The sequence below is a fragment of the Adiantum capillus-veneris genome, chromosome 18 (assembly GCF_014529385.1).
Source record: "Adiantum capillus-veneris isolate H3 chromosome 18, ASM1452938v2, whole genome shotgun sequence".
Classification (NCBI taxonomy): domain Eukaryota; kingdom Viridiplantae; phylum Streptophyta; class Polypodiopsida; order Polypodiales; family Pteridaceae; genus Adiantum; species Adiantum capillus-veneris.
This window is the reverse complement of record NC_140948.1, coordinates 110,863,227-110,881,859: the sequence shown is the minus strand read 5'-3', so window position 1 is coordinate 110,881,859 and position 18,633 is coordinate 110,863,227. Positions and strand designations below refer to the sequence as shown.

Genomic DNA, 18,633 nt, shown 5'->3' with positions numbered 1-18,633 from the left:
GTAGTTTCTCTCGGCATCATTCAATTGACGACTTGCAAAGCTAATGGGGTAGTCCAGTTTATGTTCTCCTGGTTGAGCTAGAACACACCCAATAGCAAAGTTCGATGCATCAATATGCACATGGAAAATTACATTCCAATCGGACACTCGTAGAATAGGAGCTCTAGTCAAGGTCTTTTTCAATGGCTCATAAGCATGGTCACACTCCTCGGTCCATTGAAACTCAATAAGAAGCTTGTACAAAGGACGAGCTATCTCGGCAAAGTTTAAAATAAACCGTCGGTAATAACCAACATGGCCCATGAACCTTTGAACTCCTTTATAGTTTGTTGGAGGTGGCAATTCAGCAATGGCTTTAATTTTGCTCTCATCTGTGGAAATTCCATTTTTGGACACTAAATGCCCTAAAATGACTCCATGTTTAACCCAAATTTGGCATTTGAAAGGGTTTAAGGAGATGCGATACAATTTGCACTTCTCAAACACTTTTCGTAAGCATGATAGATGTTCTTTCCAAGAGGAATAAACACAAAGGTTATCTAAGAAAGCTTCACAAAACTCCCTCAAATATTCTCTAAAAGCAGTGCTTATTAATCTTTGAAAGGTAGCAGGGCCATTGGTTAAGCCAAAAGCCATAACACGAAATGCGAACACTCCAAATTTGGTTATAAAGGTTGTTTTAGCTTGGTCCTCCAACGCAATTGTGATTTGATTGTAGCCAAAGTACCCATCTAAAAAGCTATAAGCTTCCTTCCTTGCAACTCTTTCAAGCACATGTTCTGAATATGGCAAGGGGTAATGGTCCCTCCTAGTGGCGGCATTGACCTTCTTGAGATCCACGCACACTATGAGTTTCCCATTCTTTTTTGGTACAATCACTATTGGAGACACCCATTCTAAGTGCTCAATGGGGTATTTGAATCCGCATTTCACAAGCTTGTCAATCTCTTCTTGAACGATTTTTGCATATTTAGGATTCATTGGGTAGGGTCGTCGCTGAACTGGTTTAGCCATGCTATTCATGGGGATTGTGTGTTGCACCACAGAAGGTGGAACACCTTTCATATCATGATATGTCCAAGCAAATATATCCCTGAATTCTTTGAGAAGTTCCTTAAGTACACACTCCTCAGTCTCTGTCATATCTTGGGCAATGAAAACATGTTTGGACTCTTCTCTTGGGTCTGCTACTCTATTTCCTTAACTATTGTTGGATCGTCATAGACTCCATTGCTCCCATCGATAGGTTTTCTTTGAGCCTTTGTATACACAACCTTACGTTCCTTTGAAATGTTCAGGTGCAGGGTGTAAGTTTGTGGGTCTTGTTGTTCTGTGGATTGTGATTTCACTTCCGATTCCTTTTGTTGTTGAGCTAACTCTCGATTTTGTCGTCTCCTTATGATACAACCCAACTTTGGCTTCTCTGTAGCCTGTAGTTGTGCGATGTCAATGGGTTGTGGACTACACCACATAACGCTTTGAAGGTATTCACCCTAGTTATCTACCAACTTCCAATGAGCATCACATGCCCCTATATAATTAATCCATTCTGCGGTAGATTTCTTTTCATTTATTCTAGCACGCACATTTTCTCGATACCGTCGCTTCTTATATCTCTTACTCCTCTTGTCTAATTTTTTATTACGGCTGATCTCTAGTGAAGAGTCACTAGATGAATCGCTTCTTGTGTCTTCTGCTCCCTTGGATAGATTGTCTGGTGTACCACTAGGCCCTGAATGGTTTGTCCCCACATTTACACTAAGATTTTAACTCAGATTCTTCGTCCTCAGAGTCAATTTTAATTGATGATTCTGACCCCAAATTGTGTGGGCTATAGTCTTGTGAGGCGCTACTGGTTCCAATGCCAGTCAAACCTTCATCGTGTAGGTCATCAGAAGCTATATGCATTGCTTCTAGCATATTTAAGGGTACGAGTGGTGGCATTTCATCCCCCTCAGGTGTTACCCAGGTCATCCCCCTATTTCCCCAAGTATCTATGGTTGCTGCTAGGTGGACCCAATCCACATTGTCTGACTCAGTCATCCCAGGTAGTACATCCATATAAGGAGAATCTTCCCCAACATCAGTGTCCGCTTTACACGTGTAACAATACTGCAATGGGGCCGAGTGAACTGTGGTGTCAGATATATGATCAATTATAAACCTGTTTCCTAGAGGATGTGCTCGACCAGTTACAAGATCCACTCGAATGACAGAATCTTGGAACTTCAAGTAGACATGGTTTTTAGACCAGTCAAGCACAGGACGTCCTAAGATTATCTCCGATGCCATAGTGTGTTTGGAGAAATCCATAACAATGAAGGTAATCCTTATTTTATGTCCAAAGACCTTGATCTTGAGATCTTCTAGCATCCCAATAGGTTTAACAATACACATTGGCCATCTTCACTACTATGGTTGTGGTCGCAAGGTGAGGTCTTCCCATAGTTTCCCAGCAATTTTTAGTCACAATGCTAACCCCAACGCCACCATCAAGGATTCCCTTCACAGTTAATCCCTTAATAGTGATTGGTATGTTCGCATTGGATTCATCACCCTCAAAGTATTGTCCCAACTTGTTAACATGTATTTCTATAACAAGGTTCTCATCTAGATTGGGTTGTGGATCTAAGAGTTCCTCCTCTATTGGCATCTCCCCAACTCCATCCATCTGTGCAAATTGTGGTAGCCCAAACTTCAGTTCTCCATTGAGGAAGGCTCGAAGAGCTGAGACTAGCTCAGGGTCTTTATATAGTTTGGACATGATGGTGGTTCTAACTTCTGAAGACATGAAATCCATCAATTTGGCAATGTTTAACGGCACGTTTTGGACTTCAGTCCCTTGACGTGGGGAAGATGGGATCTCCATTTCTTCAATAGGATCAGGTAGTCCCTCTGTAAACATTATTTCCATCAAGAAGTGAGTACGCCCACTTTCCCATGACTTTAAGTCACTTTCTTCTTGGATGACACTAGGTATGGCTAAGGGTCTATGGACTTGGTGAGGTTGTTGTTGCGTAGGGAACACGGTGTCTGTAATCTGGATCTGCCTGGGTGCTGGTTCTAGATCCCTTTGGGTATCTTCTACCAAACTTGCTCAAGCTCCTCTGTAGGGTTTGGATAAGTTCCTATCTTCTTCTTGGATCTTGGCCATTGTGGCTCATGAAGATCTTCCTTGTTGATTTCTATCTTAGTGGTCGTTTTGGTCTCCATGGTTTCACCGGAATCAGAACCTCTTCAGCGTCGTTCATATATACGGGGTTGTCACCAGTCCCTATGTTGGTCTTTGAACTGGGGTCTGACTTCGTTGGTTTTTGCAATCTATTCCTTTGTGTTTTCTTCTTTTTCAGAGATTGGGCAATTATTACCGTGTCTCTTTTCTCAAGAATATAATTTTGTTTTTGGAGCATCGATCATGTGAGTACGCTTACTGGTACCATAGATGTACTTTGTGATGGCTCCTCGGTAACCTCAATCAAGTTTAATCGCGTGATCTTTGGTGCATTTGGATTATTTGGACATTGGGCAATCAAATGATCTATGCCACATCGATTACACATGAGTATCGGCATTGTAGACGTGCTCGTTTGATTGGTTTGCATTAGTGTGGCGTTCTTTTGTAGCCTAATAGGACACTCGGCTACACGATGTGGACCTCCACACTCAGAGCATTGAAGAGGTGGTCTCTTAGTAGTGTAATTGATATTTTGGCCTCTTGCCACAAGAGCAGCTACTTGATATACAGGTTTGACTTGTCCCCAATAGTCCTCCATGTAGTATTGTGGACTTTCTTCAAGCACATCCATCCCATAGGCAATATTAGGGTCCATATCTTCTTCACAGCCTTCCAAACAAGCAATAGATGACTCACAACCCACTTGATTCACAGAAGTGATTCTCGGTTGTGGTGGTTGCGGTCCTAGCATTGGAGGTGGTAAGGGTGTTGTTTGAATAACATTTTTGGCCCTAGGGACCATGTGTTGTGCTATTTGTTCAAGAGGTGGGGCCGGCATCAATGCAGGCACTCGAGGTGTGTCAGTCCATGCTAAGGTTGGTCTATTGGCCATCGCGCGCTTAAATACTATGCAATCCTTAGCTTGATGACCATACCTTCCACAGGCATTGCAATTCCCATTGAATTTTACTCTAAAAGTAGGGCATTCACTGGTACTATGCGGTCCATAGCATACTGAGAACCATTGTTGCTCCCTTCTTGGATACATATGATTGTTTTGCAGAGCACGATTGTCTCTAAGACTCTCTTGAATAGCTTTGGTGAGATTTGCTAAAGTCATCTCATATATCTTTGGCTCCTTAGCAATAGGCTTTAGGGTCATTGGCTGATGTCTTGATGCTTGCGAGCTAATAGATTTAGGCTCAACAGACACTCTTTCTCCTTGAATCATTAAATTATCCTCCAATTGGATCACATTGGTGGTGACTGCTTCCCAAGTGGTGATACCTCTAATGACTAGGCCATTGTAGATATCCTCATGTCGTAATCCCCTAATGAATCTATCAAGGAATTGATTATTATTGAAGCGCTCATTTGGATTACAACGAGAATTCAAATGCTTCAAGCGACTCATAAAGTCTCTCACCGACTCTCCTTCCTCTCTTTGGGCTTTCTGGAGCTGAGAGGCTACACCCCAACGCACTCCCTCTCGTATGTATTCTTTCAAGAATAGTCTCCTAAGAGTAGGGTAAATCATTTTTTCTTCCACCCTTAGGGTTCTATACCAATCCCCAGCCTTTCCACTTAAGGTTAGGCTTAAAGCATTACTCTTATGCAGGTCATTGTGTTCTCATAGAGAATCGCATATTTGTTCAAACACTTCGATATGCTTTCTCACATCCCCGTCTCCACTAAATTTTTGTGTGAGCTTGGCTATTTGTACTGCCTTACTTCTAGGCTCTCTATCGGCGTGTTACACATATTCTCAGCAATAGATCGACCAATAGCTTGAGCAAATGTTGTCAAGTCACCTAAGTGAGCAGGCATCGTGGGTGAAGGCGCTCCAGAGACTACATGTGGAGTAGGTATTGGCATTGGGCTTGGCGCATAGAAAGCCCTTGGGTTCCACGTTGGGTACGATGTTGTGCCATGTGGTGGCCCAAGGTTCATATGGGTGGCCCTAGGCATAACCGACGTCGGATGTGACATGCTAATGCTAGCCGGTATAGTCCCATGGAAATAAGAGCTTGGGTCTTGTGGTTGTGGAGCATAGATAGTTTAAACAATGGGAGGGACAGGGACTACATGAGTGCGATGACCCATAGGTGCATACGATAGGTACACACTTGTAGGTACTGTTGCAGGCATTGAGCTACCATGTAGTAGTGCTTTACTAACAAATGAGGTCCATGGCGTGTTTCTCTGCATGCCCATCATTGGGGTAGGCATGGCAGCCGTGGCGTTATCAAGGGAAAGATGAGCTAGACTTGGAAAGGTAAAGCTATCACTTGTGGGCTCAGATTGCACCGAGACCCCTGGCGAAACAACATAAGGGGGATCCATCGGACTTACCGAGGGAGTCTCCATTTGCGATAAGGTCGCTTGTTTAGCCTTTCCTGTATCCAAGAATCTCATGAGACCCGTTGAAGGCATGTTGATCCCCTTGTTCTGTCTCTCTAACTCAATGACCCTATGGATGACCTCACAAACTCTTTGTTGTTGATCCTCCACACTAGTAGCACCCATTGTGGTTTGTAGGACATCTAACCAACCCATGTGATAGGTGTGACTTGTGTATAGGTCGGTTAGAGTTTCCTTTTGTAGTTCATACTCTCAGTTCTCATTTAGGAACGTTCCATCTAAGCTTGAGGTGCTAGGGGTGTCCTTTGAACTAGATGCAATGTTGCTTTCTAGGGGTTTGCCCTTAGCGGTTGCTAAGTCAGGAGCATTCGATTGCTCTCCTAGCAAGGATATTGACATAGGGACTTTCGCTTTTAACTCTCTTCGTTGCTCCGCCTTGCGTAAGCTCTCGATTGCCTTTTCCCTTGTTGCAAGGATATACTGCTCAACCTCTTGCACTTCGGCAAGGCTTCTATCATCAAGTAATATAACCTCAGAGGGGAACAATTCTGAAGAGTCAGGGGGTGCAGTGAATGGAATATTTCACATGCACATTCTCTAAGGGAATAGGGTCTATGTTGTTCATGAATGGAGAATTTACTTCCCCACCCCCCTCATTTACATCATTAGCTCCATGTTCGGAGTGAGTGGCTCTACTAAAGGTTTCCTTCAAGCGGCTAAGCATGCTCGGCCCGGATCGCGGACCCATGGCATGCATGTCTTGGCTTGATCTATTGGGATTAGGCATTGGGAAACCCTCCATGACGTCGTAGTCAGAGGAAGAGTCACTAGCCGCTATGTTCAGGTCTTGGTTTGTACTACCTTGGGTCCCCGCCGTGGGCCCGGAACCTAAGGTAGGTGGATATTGAGAATTCGCTTAATTCGAAATTCTCTCTAGTTGCTCCGTCTCTAGCACACGACCAGAGCACGGATGCATGTGCCTTTGGCACCCTACAAGTGTCGGTGAATAACCTCAAAGGTTAACCGCTTACTTTTTTTGGCGTCCGTTTTCACTCGTTTTTTAATGTTTTTTAATGATCGGTTTTTTGATTAAAGTGTGTGATAGCTCAAAACGAACGTATCACTTAGAGGGTCATGGTGTGCTTTACAGCATAACGTTTGGTCACCTGAAGCTCCGTTGGTCCTCAAAAAAGTCGATTTTTAGCTACGTGTGAGGCTAAAATACGTAAATTTAAGGACGACTGAGGCCTGAGCTTGAGCGCGAGCTTGGGCTTGGGTCTGGGAGACATTCTCGATCCCGGTCCTACCTTTATTATTATTTTTAAATTTTTTTTGGGATAAGGTCGCCGCGGTTGCGCTGTGCGCGTGAGCACACACACACACACACACACACACTCTACCTACCTATTTACAACTAATACACCTACTGTTATACACTAACACACTTCATTAGCTCTAACATATCTACTTCCTACTTACTGTACTTTACACAAAACTAACATTATGGATCTACAACTTTAATACTAACACTTATCACAGAGAAAACAAAACACAGTACCTTTCAACACCTCATTAACAAAGAAATACACAGCATCAAAACAAACTCCCTCTTCTCAACACACACACCTTCCTTCTCTACCTTTTCTACAATTCAAAATGCAACACAAAGAAGCACAGAGTGCCATTCAAGCTTAGTGTATGGCATTTCCCCGGCAGTGGTGCCAAAAATGTGCGCGTCTGTCGCACGTGTCAATGCAAGGAACTTGCCGATACACTGTGTGCGAGCCACAAATGGCTCCAAGCACGCAACTACCCTAAACTAGTAAGCTCAAAGATGGCGATGGTGTGTCCCTCACCGCTCTATGCTTGCTATCGTGGAGGATTCCTCGCCGCGAAGAAGAAGGAGCCGCCGTTGCGCAGTGCTTAACCGCTTCGCCGTCGTCATGCCGTCGTCGCAATGCTCGATCGCACACACTCTCTCTCTCTCACGTATACACACACACACACACAAACAAGTGAAGAAGAAGAAGATGGAGATGGAGCAAGAGCACTCTTCAATTGCACAAATGAAAGAATGAGTGAATTTTAGGTTTAGTTGACTTTTATATGAGCTTGCCCCATTCACACTTGGGCGCCCATGCTTAGCCAACTAATCCCTTGAATGTTCTAGTTAGAGTGCACCTCTCATCAGTGATCACTCTTACCCTTTTCCTATTGGACCGACAAGCCCGGTACCTGACTCTACCAAATAAATAATACAACGCCCTTGTAGGTGATAGGAATGCGCGTGAGGGTTAACACTCTCTCTCTCTCTCTCTCTCTCTTCATTCCCAACTCTTGAGTGATTGACGCAAGGATTCTCTCTCTCTCTCTCTCTCTCTCTCTCTCTCTGTGGCACTACTCTCCGAGACTATTCATCTTCTCAGCTCTCGCAGATTGGAGGTCTCCTATCCACCACCCCATGCATGCCTGCATTCTCTTTCTTGGCCACGTGGCACGCCTGCATGTCGTCCTCCATAATAGAGTAGTAGGATATTTTGGGATGAGCTAGCATGAAAAACCAGCCAATTTCAAACAAGGTGCAACAAAATATCAAGTAATGCATCAGTCCTCTAACTACACCGGTTTGTTTTACTATTTCTATCCGAAGACAAAATTACTTATTGTCTGTTTGATACCACAATCCTAAAATCTAAAGAGTATCCAATTCTAAAACATTCCTCTATATTTTCTTCCTTTGTTCTACTTTCAAATATCTCAATTCTACGATACTCACTATCATGTTTTTCCTATTTAAAAAATCTTGCCGGTGAATTCTTCTCAACTATGCATATTCACATGTACAAATTCAATAAAGCCATACAAAGCCCGAAATGTATATTGCCCCCCAAAACACAAATAAAGATTCTCAAAGTGTACATGTGGAAATGGCCATAGAAATGGTTTCACCATTTACATGAGGATGATTGGCTACCAACTTATAATACCTACAACTTCTTGGATATCTCATTACACAAAATGGAACGACAAGAACACTCGACATTGATGTAAAGTTCCAAATACCTGTCATATCAAGTGCTACCTTGTGATATTCATTCAAACCTTGGATAAACTCAATCTTCTTCTTGTAATCAATTTCAGTTTCATAAACATTCAGTCCTCTTTTTCTAGGGAACAAACCTTGTCTTACATATTCTATCCTATTGTCATTACCTTCAAATCAGCACTATGGTGAAAGAAATTGCAACCCTTTTGCCAACTACTACTATGACAGAAAATCGATCAGACATACTTGTTCATCTTTTAAAAAAACATTTTATTAGGGAGATTTTCCCCCCCAACCAAAACCAATGAAATCCACATTGGCTCGCACGACAGACGAAGGAGAGAGAGAGAGAGAGAGAGAGAGAGAGAGAGAGAGAGAGAGAGAGAGAGAGAGAGAGAGAGATTGTCGTGGGGCGAGCCCTCAGTTGATGTCCGCCTTGCATGCGCGCAGAGAGAGAGAGAGAGAGAGAGAGAGAGAGAGAGAGAGAGAGAGAGAGAGAGAGAGAGAGAGAGAGAGAGAGAGAGAGAACTATCACTGTCGTTTCCTATTTCTAGCAGGACTATTACATCTAGATTCTATTTCATGCAGAACAAACTAGCCAATCGACAGTTTTGGCTTGGAGAATCTTGAATTATTCTCCATTGACTTGTTTTTTTTGAAATTGTACGCCTATAATACATACTACTACTGGCTCTACTTTAAAGAAATTCATTTGTTTTGAATATTCCTCCCTTTATCTTCCAAGATTTTGCTCCAACAATAGCAGCCTCTGTGAACCCCCCCACCCCCTTTCCCAACAAACCAGCATCGCCAAGATTTCTCGAATAGCCCTTGCCAACATCTTTCCTTCCCATGAAGTAAATCGATAACTTGCAGGCTTGCGATGCCACAAACGAGACAGAGAGAGAGAGAGAGAGAGAGAGAGAGAGAGGTAGTATGAGAGAGAGAGAGAGAGAGAGAGAGAGAGAGAGAGAGAGAGAGAGGCGATGACACTGCTCTCGCTGCTCAAGAAGGGAGAGAGAGAGAGAGAGAGAAAGAATTTTGATATTATTCTGAGAGAGAGAGAGAGGCCACGTCTCCTCTTATTTCTTCCACCTCCTATTCGCAACAGTACATTGCCGCCACTGCTTTAACGTTTTATTTTTGAAGACAACATCTCCGCGATTCTCCTCTTTCTTTCTTTTATGAAAATCGTGACCCCTACTACTATGACAGAAAAATAACCAGCAATTTCAATTTTTAATTGGAGGCAGTGCCCTGGTCACCGACCCTTGTTTCTCTCGACACATTTCACATAAAGTAAATTTTTTTGCTTCAAAACCCTGAACCTCGAGCATGGCTGCTCACGCACGAAGCCTCTTGCTGCGTATTGGCAGACTTCCGTGTCACAATGTCTATCGCCACACCTCTTCACAGGAACTCATCGATGCAGGCGTATTCTCTTCATCGTCAGCGTTTTGGAATGCACAGTTCTACTCTTCCGCTCCTGCAAAGATGCAAATGGAACAGCGAAAAGGAGCCACCAACTCTTCCGCTCCTGCAAAGATGAAAATGGAACAGCGGAAAACAGCCTTGGCGGCTCCAAAGTCCGAACCTGATCCTGATTCTAAGCGCAGCAAGAGGTTAAAAACACTAGCTCGCATTCTGGGTCAAGATGACCAGGACCTTGCCTCTCTCAACCCCGACGAGTTCCTCCTTAAAGTCCTCAAGAAAGAATATAAGAAAGCAGACAAGTCCATTGAAAAATACAAGGTGCAGTTTTTTGGGAAATTGCTGTCCACATGCATGCATTTGTTGCCAACATTTGTGGGCGTTCGCCCGCGTGCGTGCGTGCGCGCACACACACACACACACACACACACACACACACACACACACACACACACACACACACACATGTAAACACGTGGTGTCATTGAGCAAGTCCATTTACTTAATAGAAAGTCAGGCTATTTTGAAAACCTGGTCACTACTTGTGAGCTTTCAGGGTAAGCAAGCCAGTGAAGAAACAAATTATTCTCAATTGGGCCGAGTGCATACACTAGTAGAGATTTTTTTAATGGCGTTGGCATCTCATTTCTTAAATTCAACCTCTTTTAGATTGAAGAGGTTCCATTTTTTAGGGTTGCACTTTTTAGAAGAGTGGAAATTCTCGAGGTCTTGTTTCACTTGAGTTGAATATGGGCCATTTTGTAACGAGCCCATAAATCAGCTAAAGTAGTGTCTTTTTCTTTATCTATTGATAGGTTGATATCAAAGGCTCATTTGATCCCTTCGAGATTGTTCCCACAGAGGGTACCAGCCAATTGACCCTTAGAAGGAAAACAGAAGATGAGGAGATTATTGTCAACTGTCTGCTAGAGCTTGAAGAACCAGATGATGAAGAGTATCTAATGGAGGATGATGAGCATGAGCTGAATATACTTCCAAACTTGAAGATGAACATTGAAATAAGGAAAACATCTATGGGTGATGGAGCACGTTTCCAGCTTTTCTGCCATTATTTGACCGAATCCATTACTATTGAAGAGATTGTATACCTTGACAAATCAGCGTACGTTGAGAACGATTATCCATATGCAGGTCCATTTTTCGGGTAGGTATCAATATCAACACAGAGTTTCCACATTTCAAGTTTGTAATGGTAGCAAAGCTTGTGTCATAATAGAATGTGTGTATTGAAAGGAGGGGGGGGGGGGGGGGGGGGGGGGGGGGAGAGGGAGGGAATGCATGTATTTGAACGTTAGCAATATGTCAAAAGGAACTGAGACCAAAGGCTAGAAGCGTTTGATTTGTGAAGCTGAAGCTGGTTGACTGAGCTAAGATGGTCTACCAGTAGGTCTGATATGCTGTGCTGGGTGGTCAATAACGTTGATCAAGGTCAAATTGGCCTTCTCGGCTGGTCTATCAGTGCAAATCACTCTGTTGGGGCTTATGTATGACCCATACTAGGCAGTCTAAGGCCTCCGAGGTGAATATACCGCATTAGGCTTCATCCCTTCATTACTTCATCCTTGCTCAAACAAACCCCCCCCCCCCCCCCCCCCCCCCCCCCCCCCCCCCCCCCCCCCCCCCCCCCCCCCCCCCCCCCCCCCCCCCCCCCCCCCCTCCCTTGTACATTTTCCTCTTACAGCCTATATATTGTTTCCTTCGTAAACACTTTGTGTCACAAGGTGATGATGTGGCACTGCCTGTACGGCAGACGGGCAGAAAGAGAGGGTTGATACAGTGAGCAGACTGATGATATGGAAGTCTATGCAGTTTGTATGAATACAGATGTTGGTGAGTGTATGGGATATGCTGATGTGTTGTATGTATGGATGTTGACATGGCTTGAGCATTTAGATTAATGGCGGGGGCAGCTAGGCACGCAGATGCTCTTCTCAAGAGAATTCTTATTTAGCTTTTTAGTTAGGATGAGGATGTTTTAGACATTGCCTTCGAACCCGTTTTTAGCAGGTTAAGGCCTTATAAATTGGAGGCCTACATGCCATTTGTATCGAGATAAAGTGAGTGGATTCATAGAGCAGTTGCACACGTTTTTCTCATCAATATATTAAAGGAATGTCGCCAAGGGCGCTTATTCAGAGGCTAGTGCTTCTAAGAGGGGAACTCATAAAGCAGTTGTACACACGTTTGCTCACCAATAAACAACAAATATCGATATAATTAAATATCGCTATCAATAAACAACAAATGTCGCTATAATTAAAACAAAGCGGCACCTATTCAGGGGCCAGTACTGAGTAGGGGAGGAACTCCGCCTCTCCATATCTCCCTATCCCACCTCTTATCTCACAGTTTCCTAATTTTTCTGTCTAGTAACTCTTGTTTTGCTGCCCCGCACCGCCTGGATAGTAGGCCACCCGGTAGTTCTTCTTGTGCAAAAGAATTTGGATTGTGGAGAATGTGCATTGATTACAGGGCACACAACACGATTACAATCAAGAATTGATTTCCTATTCCAAGGATTGACGACATTCTTGATAGGCTGCAAGTATCTTCTTGTTTTAGCAGGATTGGTTTAAAGAGTGGTTACTTCCAGATACAGATTGCATGTGTCAATGTCCACAAATCGCTTTTCAAACCACTTTTGGATTATATGAGTTCTTAGTGATACGAAGCATGCTTCGGTTACATTCAACGGAATGATGGATCGCATATTTAAGACACACAAGAAGTTCATGGGGACGTTCTTCGATGACATTGTTGTTTTCTCTCAAGTCGGGAAGCGACCATAGGGAACATTTGGCTCAGGTATTTTTAGCCTTAAAGGACCATTTGCTTGTTCTCAATGCAAAGAAAAGTGAGTTCTTCATGCGAGAGATTCATTTTCTTTGCCATATAATATCTCGATTGTGACGTATTCTTTGTCTTTGTATTACCTTCTTCACTTGATTCTTTTGCAGATACAAAGATGCACTAGATCTGAGACCCCGATTCTTCAAAGGATGTGTCTCTTTGTCCAAGAGTTGCACCTGTTTGGCGAAAGCTGCACCTTTACGCCGAAGGGTCACGACTCTACAGCAGAAGGACACGACTCTACAGCAGAAGGATGTGTCTCTTTGTCCAAGAGTTGCACCTGTTTGGCGAAAGCTGCACCTTTACGCCGAAGGGTCACGACTCTACAGCAGAAGGACACGACTATTGGCCTAGAGTCATGTCTTTTGACCTATGGTCATGTCTCTTCAGTTTCTATATAAGAACACCCTTGTAACACATTTCAATCAATCAAGACACATTCAGTCTCTAGGTCTCTTGTCATCAACTCTGTTAAAAGTTTAGTTTTTCATCTAAGTTTAAGTATGAATACACACACATAGTAAGCGTGTTCTTCACAGTGGTATCATAGCAATTTTTTTTCCTGGGACCTAAAGGTTGTGAGCCTCTCACCCTCGCTGCTACACGCCACGTCTCAACGTTGTATAGAAGCAGAAGAAAGATGGTACTCACACATCACATATTTCCAATTCTATATAAAAGACAGAAGAGAGATGTGGTGTGCGGCATACCCGGAGAACCTTGCGTACCCTACGTATCCCTTCATTGGATTGCACTCCTTCGTACCCGTGTGCTCGCACCCTTTCATGTGAAAGGCCATTGACTTGGTAGAGAGCCCTCTTCCAGAACTGGTTCCGCACACTCCTCTTTCCCAGTAGCTAATGCAACACATAATCAGCAATGGAGGCCTTTCGTCTACTTTTGAAGCCTTCTTCTTCTGTTCTCTCATGCACATCAATCAATGCTCATGTGAAGATTCTTAAACGATAATCTACTGGTGTCCAACACCCTCAACCAGCTTCCCGACAGGAAGTTTCTCAACCAGAAGTTTCTTGTTCTCAGCACAGTTCTTCAGAGATAGCTAAGTATAGATTGTTTTCATTTGAGCATCAATATGTTCGTCAAATTTTTTCTCAAAAGCACGATTCTCTGAACACGATTCATCTCGGAACCATAATCAGCATAATACAAAGCAACAATATGAAGCTTTCAGAAGTTCTCCCCTTGAAGAATCCTCAATCTCTTAAAGTGGGCTCATTTAGTGACACCTTTTTCCGACCCAAGTCAAGTACTGGGTCGTGAATGGCGCGACGTTGGACAGTTTCCAGTCGCGAGCCATGCAATGCACTTTCTCCCATGGAAGCCTTAATACCCGTTGAGAAAGCTGAAGATCCGAGAGATGATTGTTTTTTTTTCCGAGAAAAAGATCCTTCTATTAGTTAATGAAACTGCCCATAGGGCTACAACCACCTCTACAAGAGAGGACTACAACAAACATGATGGGGAGACTCTCCCAATGAAAAGACGTATATGTACAATGAGGCTAAATCAAGAGATGGGAGGAGGGAAGAGCCACACAGGTGGGCGGTAGTGCCATCTGAGCACACCCTGAACCATGGTGAAGAAAGGCCCAAGGCGCCAGAGTCGAAGAAAAGCCTCTCTGAGCTCCCGCATGTGGTCGCAGCTGCCCTGGAGTCTCTCGAACTATCCTCGAGTATGGATCAGCTCTAGCCAAAGATCGCGAACAGCCTCTGCTGGTGGTATAGGGCGAGCCTCAAAGATGCGGAAGCAGCGGGCTCGCCAGATGAACCAGAGTGTCAGGCCACTGATGAGCTCCCAACACTCCTCTCTCTCATTGCACCACTCCTGTGGAGTAAGCTCTGTGGCAGGCTGGAGTGTAGGTCGACCCCCCTGCATCACTATCATCCTGCTAGTGGAAGATAGCTTAAACTGAAGTGCTGGGCCCGTGAGAGTGGACCAAGCAGCTGCCCCCCAAGTGTACTGCTGAGCGGTGGAAAGAGCTGGCATCAGCCGAAGAACACGAAGCCTCACCTGCTGTGCCAAAGGACAGTCCCAAAGAAAGTAGCGCTAACTCTCCACAAGATGGTCGTAAGCTGCACATGCGGCCGAGAGACCACAATGTACAAGCCAACTCCCAAATGCTGTAGCTCTGTGTGCAACCAACCACTGGAACAAAGTGACTCGTCTTGGCTGTCTGGAGTCCCACAACCTCTCCCAAAAAGTTGCAAAGAACTCAGTTGTGAGACCCTCCTCCTGCCAATGAGGTGCTGCAGCAAGACGAGCCTCTCTCTGTGCTGCCAGTATGTGACGTCCCAGTCGAACAATGTACTGAAAGAAAGGGACACCTGGGTGGTATGCAGAGGAGAAAGGGTCCCTCCAAAGTCACTCTTGACGATCCCACTTTACTCGTACCAGTGGACAGCTCTCCCAAGCCCATAGTTTCCAGTGGCCAGACTCAAAGAGCTGTTAGGTCGAGATCTATGACACAAGTCCTCCCACAGATGCCCACCACTCGGATCCTCTGAAAACAACACTGCCACCTGCGGGGCCTCTATTGCAACTCGGTGTAAGTGTCCCTCACCTTGTAGCTCGAAAAATAGGGAGGGTACAATCTCTGAGCAAGCCTGAACTGAGATGAGAACCTCCAGTCGCGTGAAGGCTCCCATCCATCCGGGTGCTGCTGACTCAAGAGGTGTGAGCCACTCGGCTGGTACTACCTCTGAGATGTCCTGACACATGCTTTGCACCCCTCTCATGCCCTGTAGTAAGCTGAAAGCCATGAAGCTCCTCTGACAAGCCTGAAAATTGTAACCAATCACCTAAAGAGCGTGCTGGACCCTCTGCCATGGGACCCCTGGAAACATGAGGCCGACTACCAACCAAGTGGTCTCTCTGAGTGCTAACCATGGGGTTCCAAAAAGGGGCTGTCTTAGGCGCTCCCCCATGCAAGTAGGCTGACGCTGCTCCAGGCCTTGCCGCAGTTGCTCCCAAGATCGGAGCAAACTCACAGCAAAGCGGTCCTCTAGTTTCCTGCTTAAGCCAACTCTGTGCATCTCTGTGAAAATCCATCTGGTCGAAGGTCGCCAAGGGCCTCTAGGCTGAGGCACCCTAGCACGAAGCCGCTGCAACAAGAACTCCTTCCCGGGCTCCTCACCTGGAAGAAGTCCTTTGACAATGAACTTCCCAAGAAGGGCTTTGCTATGCTGTGTTGGGTCTATGATCCCAAGCCCTCCCTGAGAAGTTAGAACAAGGAAGAGTGATGACCTGCCAAGCCACTTTGGCCCAGGCTATCTGAGTGTCAACGCCCTGACCAAAGGAAGTTCCTCATCAGCCTCTCTACCTGGCTGATACAAGAACTCAAGAAGATCCAGCAAGAAGTGATGTACCACATAGTAGCCAACAACACTTGGTTGGCCACTACAACTCTGCCTGCCAGAGAAAGTCGTGCGGAGCTCCAATGTAACAACTTCCTCCTGATAGACAGGAGGAGGGGAGCAATCTGCTGCTCGGGAGACAAGTCCAGACCAACCTGATAGCCCAAGTACCGAACTGCAGTCTGTGGGGGAATCCACTTGAAACCTTCACCTGGTATCCAATCGGGTATAGGAGCACTACCAACCGAGAAAGCCACTGTCTTTCTCCAGTCGATCAATGCGCCAGATGCACAACGAAAGGTCTCAAGAGCTTGCTCACACCTCTGAAGGTTGGCCTCCTGGCCATCCAAGTACAAGGCTGAGTCGTCTGCAAACTTAGCGTCCAGTAGCTCATCTACCCGAATAGGAAGTGCTAAGCCACGTAAACCAACCTGCTGCGACGCCAAAAACCTGCTCATCACCTCAGCATAGAACAGAAAGAGGAAGGGGGCAAGAGAGCAGCCCTATTTGACCAAACGTGTGAGCATGAAGCGATCACCTCTACCTTCTGACAGAAGTACGTGACTGTGTGTCCGTTTGTACAAAGCTGACACCCCTCTGATCCAAGCATCTGAGAAGCCCATCCTGCTTAGAGTGCCCTCTAGAAAGTTCCAATCAACTCTGTCGTAGGCCTTCTCAAAATCAAGAAGAAGAATCACCAGATCCTCGCCACGGAGCCGCGCAAGTGTAGAAGCCTCCCAAAAAGTAAAGATGTTGTCAAGGATACTACGCTCCTTGACAAAACCTGTCCGAGTCCTCGTATAATGCTCTCTAGAAGTGACTGAATCCTCAAACTCAGAGCCTTGGCAAGAATTTTGTAGGCTGAGTTGAGGATGGTGGTGGGGCGCCACTGTCGAATCTCATCCAAGGAGCCACCCTCCTTGGGAATGAGGTAGATTAGACCCTCACTCATGTTGTCAGGCATCTCCTGTGTGCAGGATGTACTGAAAAGCACTACATAGATATGGGCCAAGCAAGTCCCAGTACTCCAAGAAAAAACTGGGAGTCAAGCCATCCTCACGTGGATAGCTACCACAGGGGAGTGCACTACGAGCCGTGTGCAACTCTTCTAGCTGAAGAGGCAGCTCAAGCCTCTGGCGCATCTCCTTAGTCACAAGACAAGGCATCTGTGCCCACATCTGCTCTCTGCATGCATCCTGATGCTCCGATTGAGGCTCTGCACACAGTAAAGTGCGGAAGAAGTCAGTAGCAACTGCACGCATGTCCTTTGGCTCTAAAGCAATTGACCCGTCGGGCCTCCTCAACTGATTGACCTTGGCATGCGAATGCCGAGGTCTCACTGTCTCAAAGAAAGCACCTGTTACCTGGGTCCTCTGAGATGCCTGTCGATGGAAAGCAAACTCATGGCGCCTCTCCTCTGTGCTAACAAGCTCTTGGCGAGCCTGCTGAACTGCTCCTCCAACCAAGGACTGTTTGGATGTTGCTCCTGCATCCTCTGCAAGGAAGCAACGCCTCGTTAGAGACGCTGCTCCTCCTCTCTCGTTGCACCCAGGTGAGCCAAAGACTCCTGAAGAAAGAATTGACTAAGCTGAGCTAGTCCTGAGGCCACTCTGTCAGCAGGAGAGTCCTTCATGTCTAAGCTCTCTGTTCAAAGAGCCTCCACTCGCTCTCTGTGTCACGTGACACATCCAACCCTATGTGTCCGTGGACAAGCTATAGCATGACCAGGGTTCAATTCAGTCAAGTCAGTCTAGAATAGGAAGTGATCTAGCACTTTTGTGAGTCTGTTCACAGACCGTGCATGCCCAGACACTTAGAATAGATGCATATCCTCTGGTTGCACACAACATGATCATCAGATTTCCATCAGAACCCATCAGGAGCATTTTTACAGTGCATAGACCTATTTTCCCTATTTTTGACATTTTTCACTAATTATGTTTTAAGTGACTTTTGTTGGAAAGTACGTAGGGCAATCTTGCTAAGTTTGTATAAATAGAAACCTAGCGCTAGCACTTTCTGGTAGAAGAGGCAACAGGAACTCAATTCAATAGGCACCTTCTCAGCAGGACCCAGCAAGCCTAGCGTTTTTGCATCATAGCAGAAGGCTAGCGTTTTTGGACCATATCAGCCAGCGTTTTTGCATTGGCAACAACTTGGCGACAACAAGAAGCAGAAGACTCCTAGTGTTAGTAGATTTGCACAGCAGAAGACAGATCAGCCCTAGCGTTAGCAGATTTCCACCGCAGAACCCCAAATCAGCCTAGCGATTTTGGATCAGCCAGAGACCTAGCGTTTTTGCAGATCTTCGCGACAGAAGCAACAGTAGCACCAGCGTTTTCAGTTTTCAGCAGTCAAACTCCACAGTAGAACCC

The 18,633-nt window shown here is 45.3% G+C and overlaps 1 protein-coding gene across 1 annotated transcript in view; it reads left to right on the top strand.

Annotated features, from left to right (window-relative positions):
* The first annotated feature begins 9,875 nt into the window (after positions 1–9,875).
* Positions 9,876–18,633, top strand: part of LOC147436209 (uncharacterized) — a 40,458-nt gene continuing 31,700 nt past the window's right edge. The window contains exons 1-2 of the mRNA XM_086488116.1: positions 9,876–10,334; positions 10,829–11,178. Of these exons, the coding sequence (XP_086344242.1) occupies positions 9,918–10,334; positions 10,829–11,178 (767 nt within the window). The 5' untranslated portion in view covers positions 9,876–9,917. The remainder of the gene's footprint in view (positions 10,335–10,828; positions 11,179–18,633) is intronic.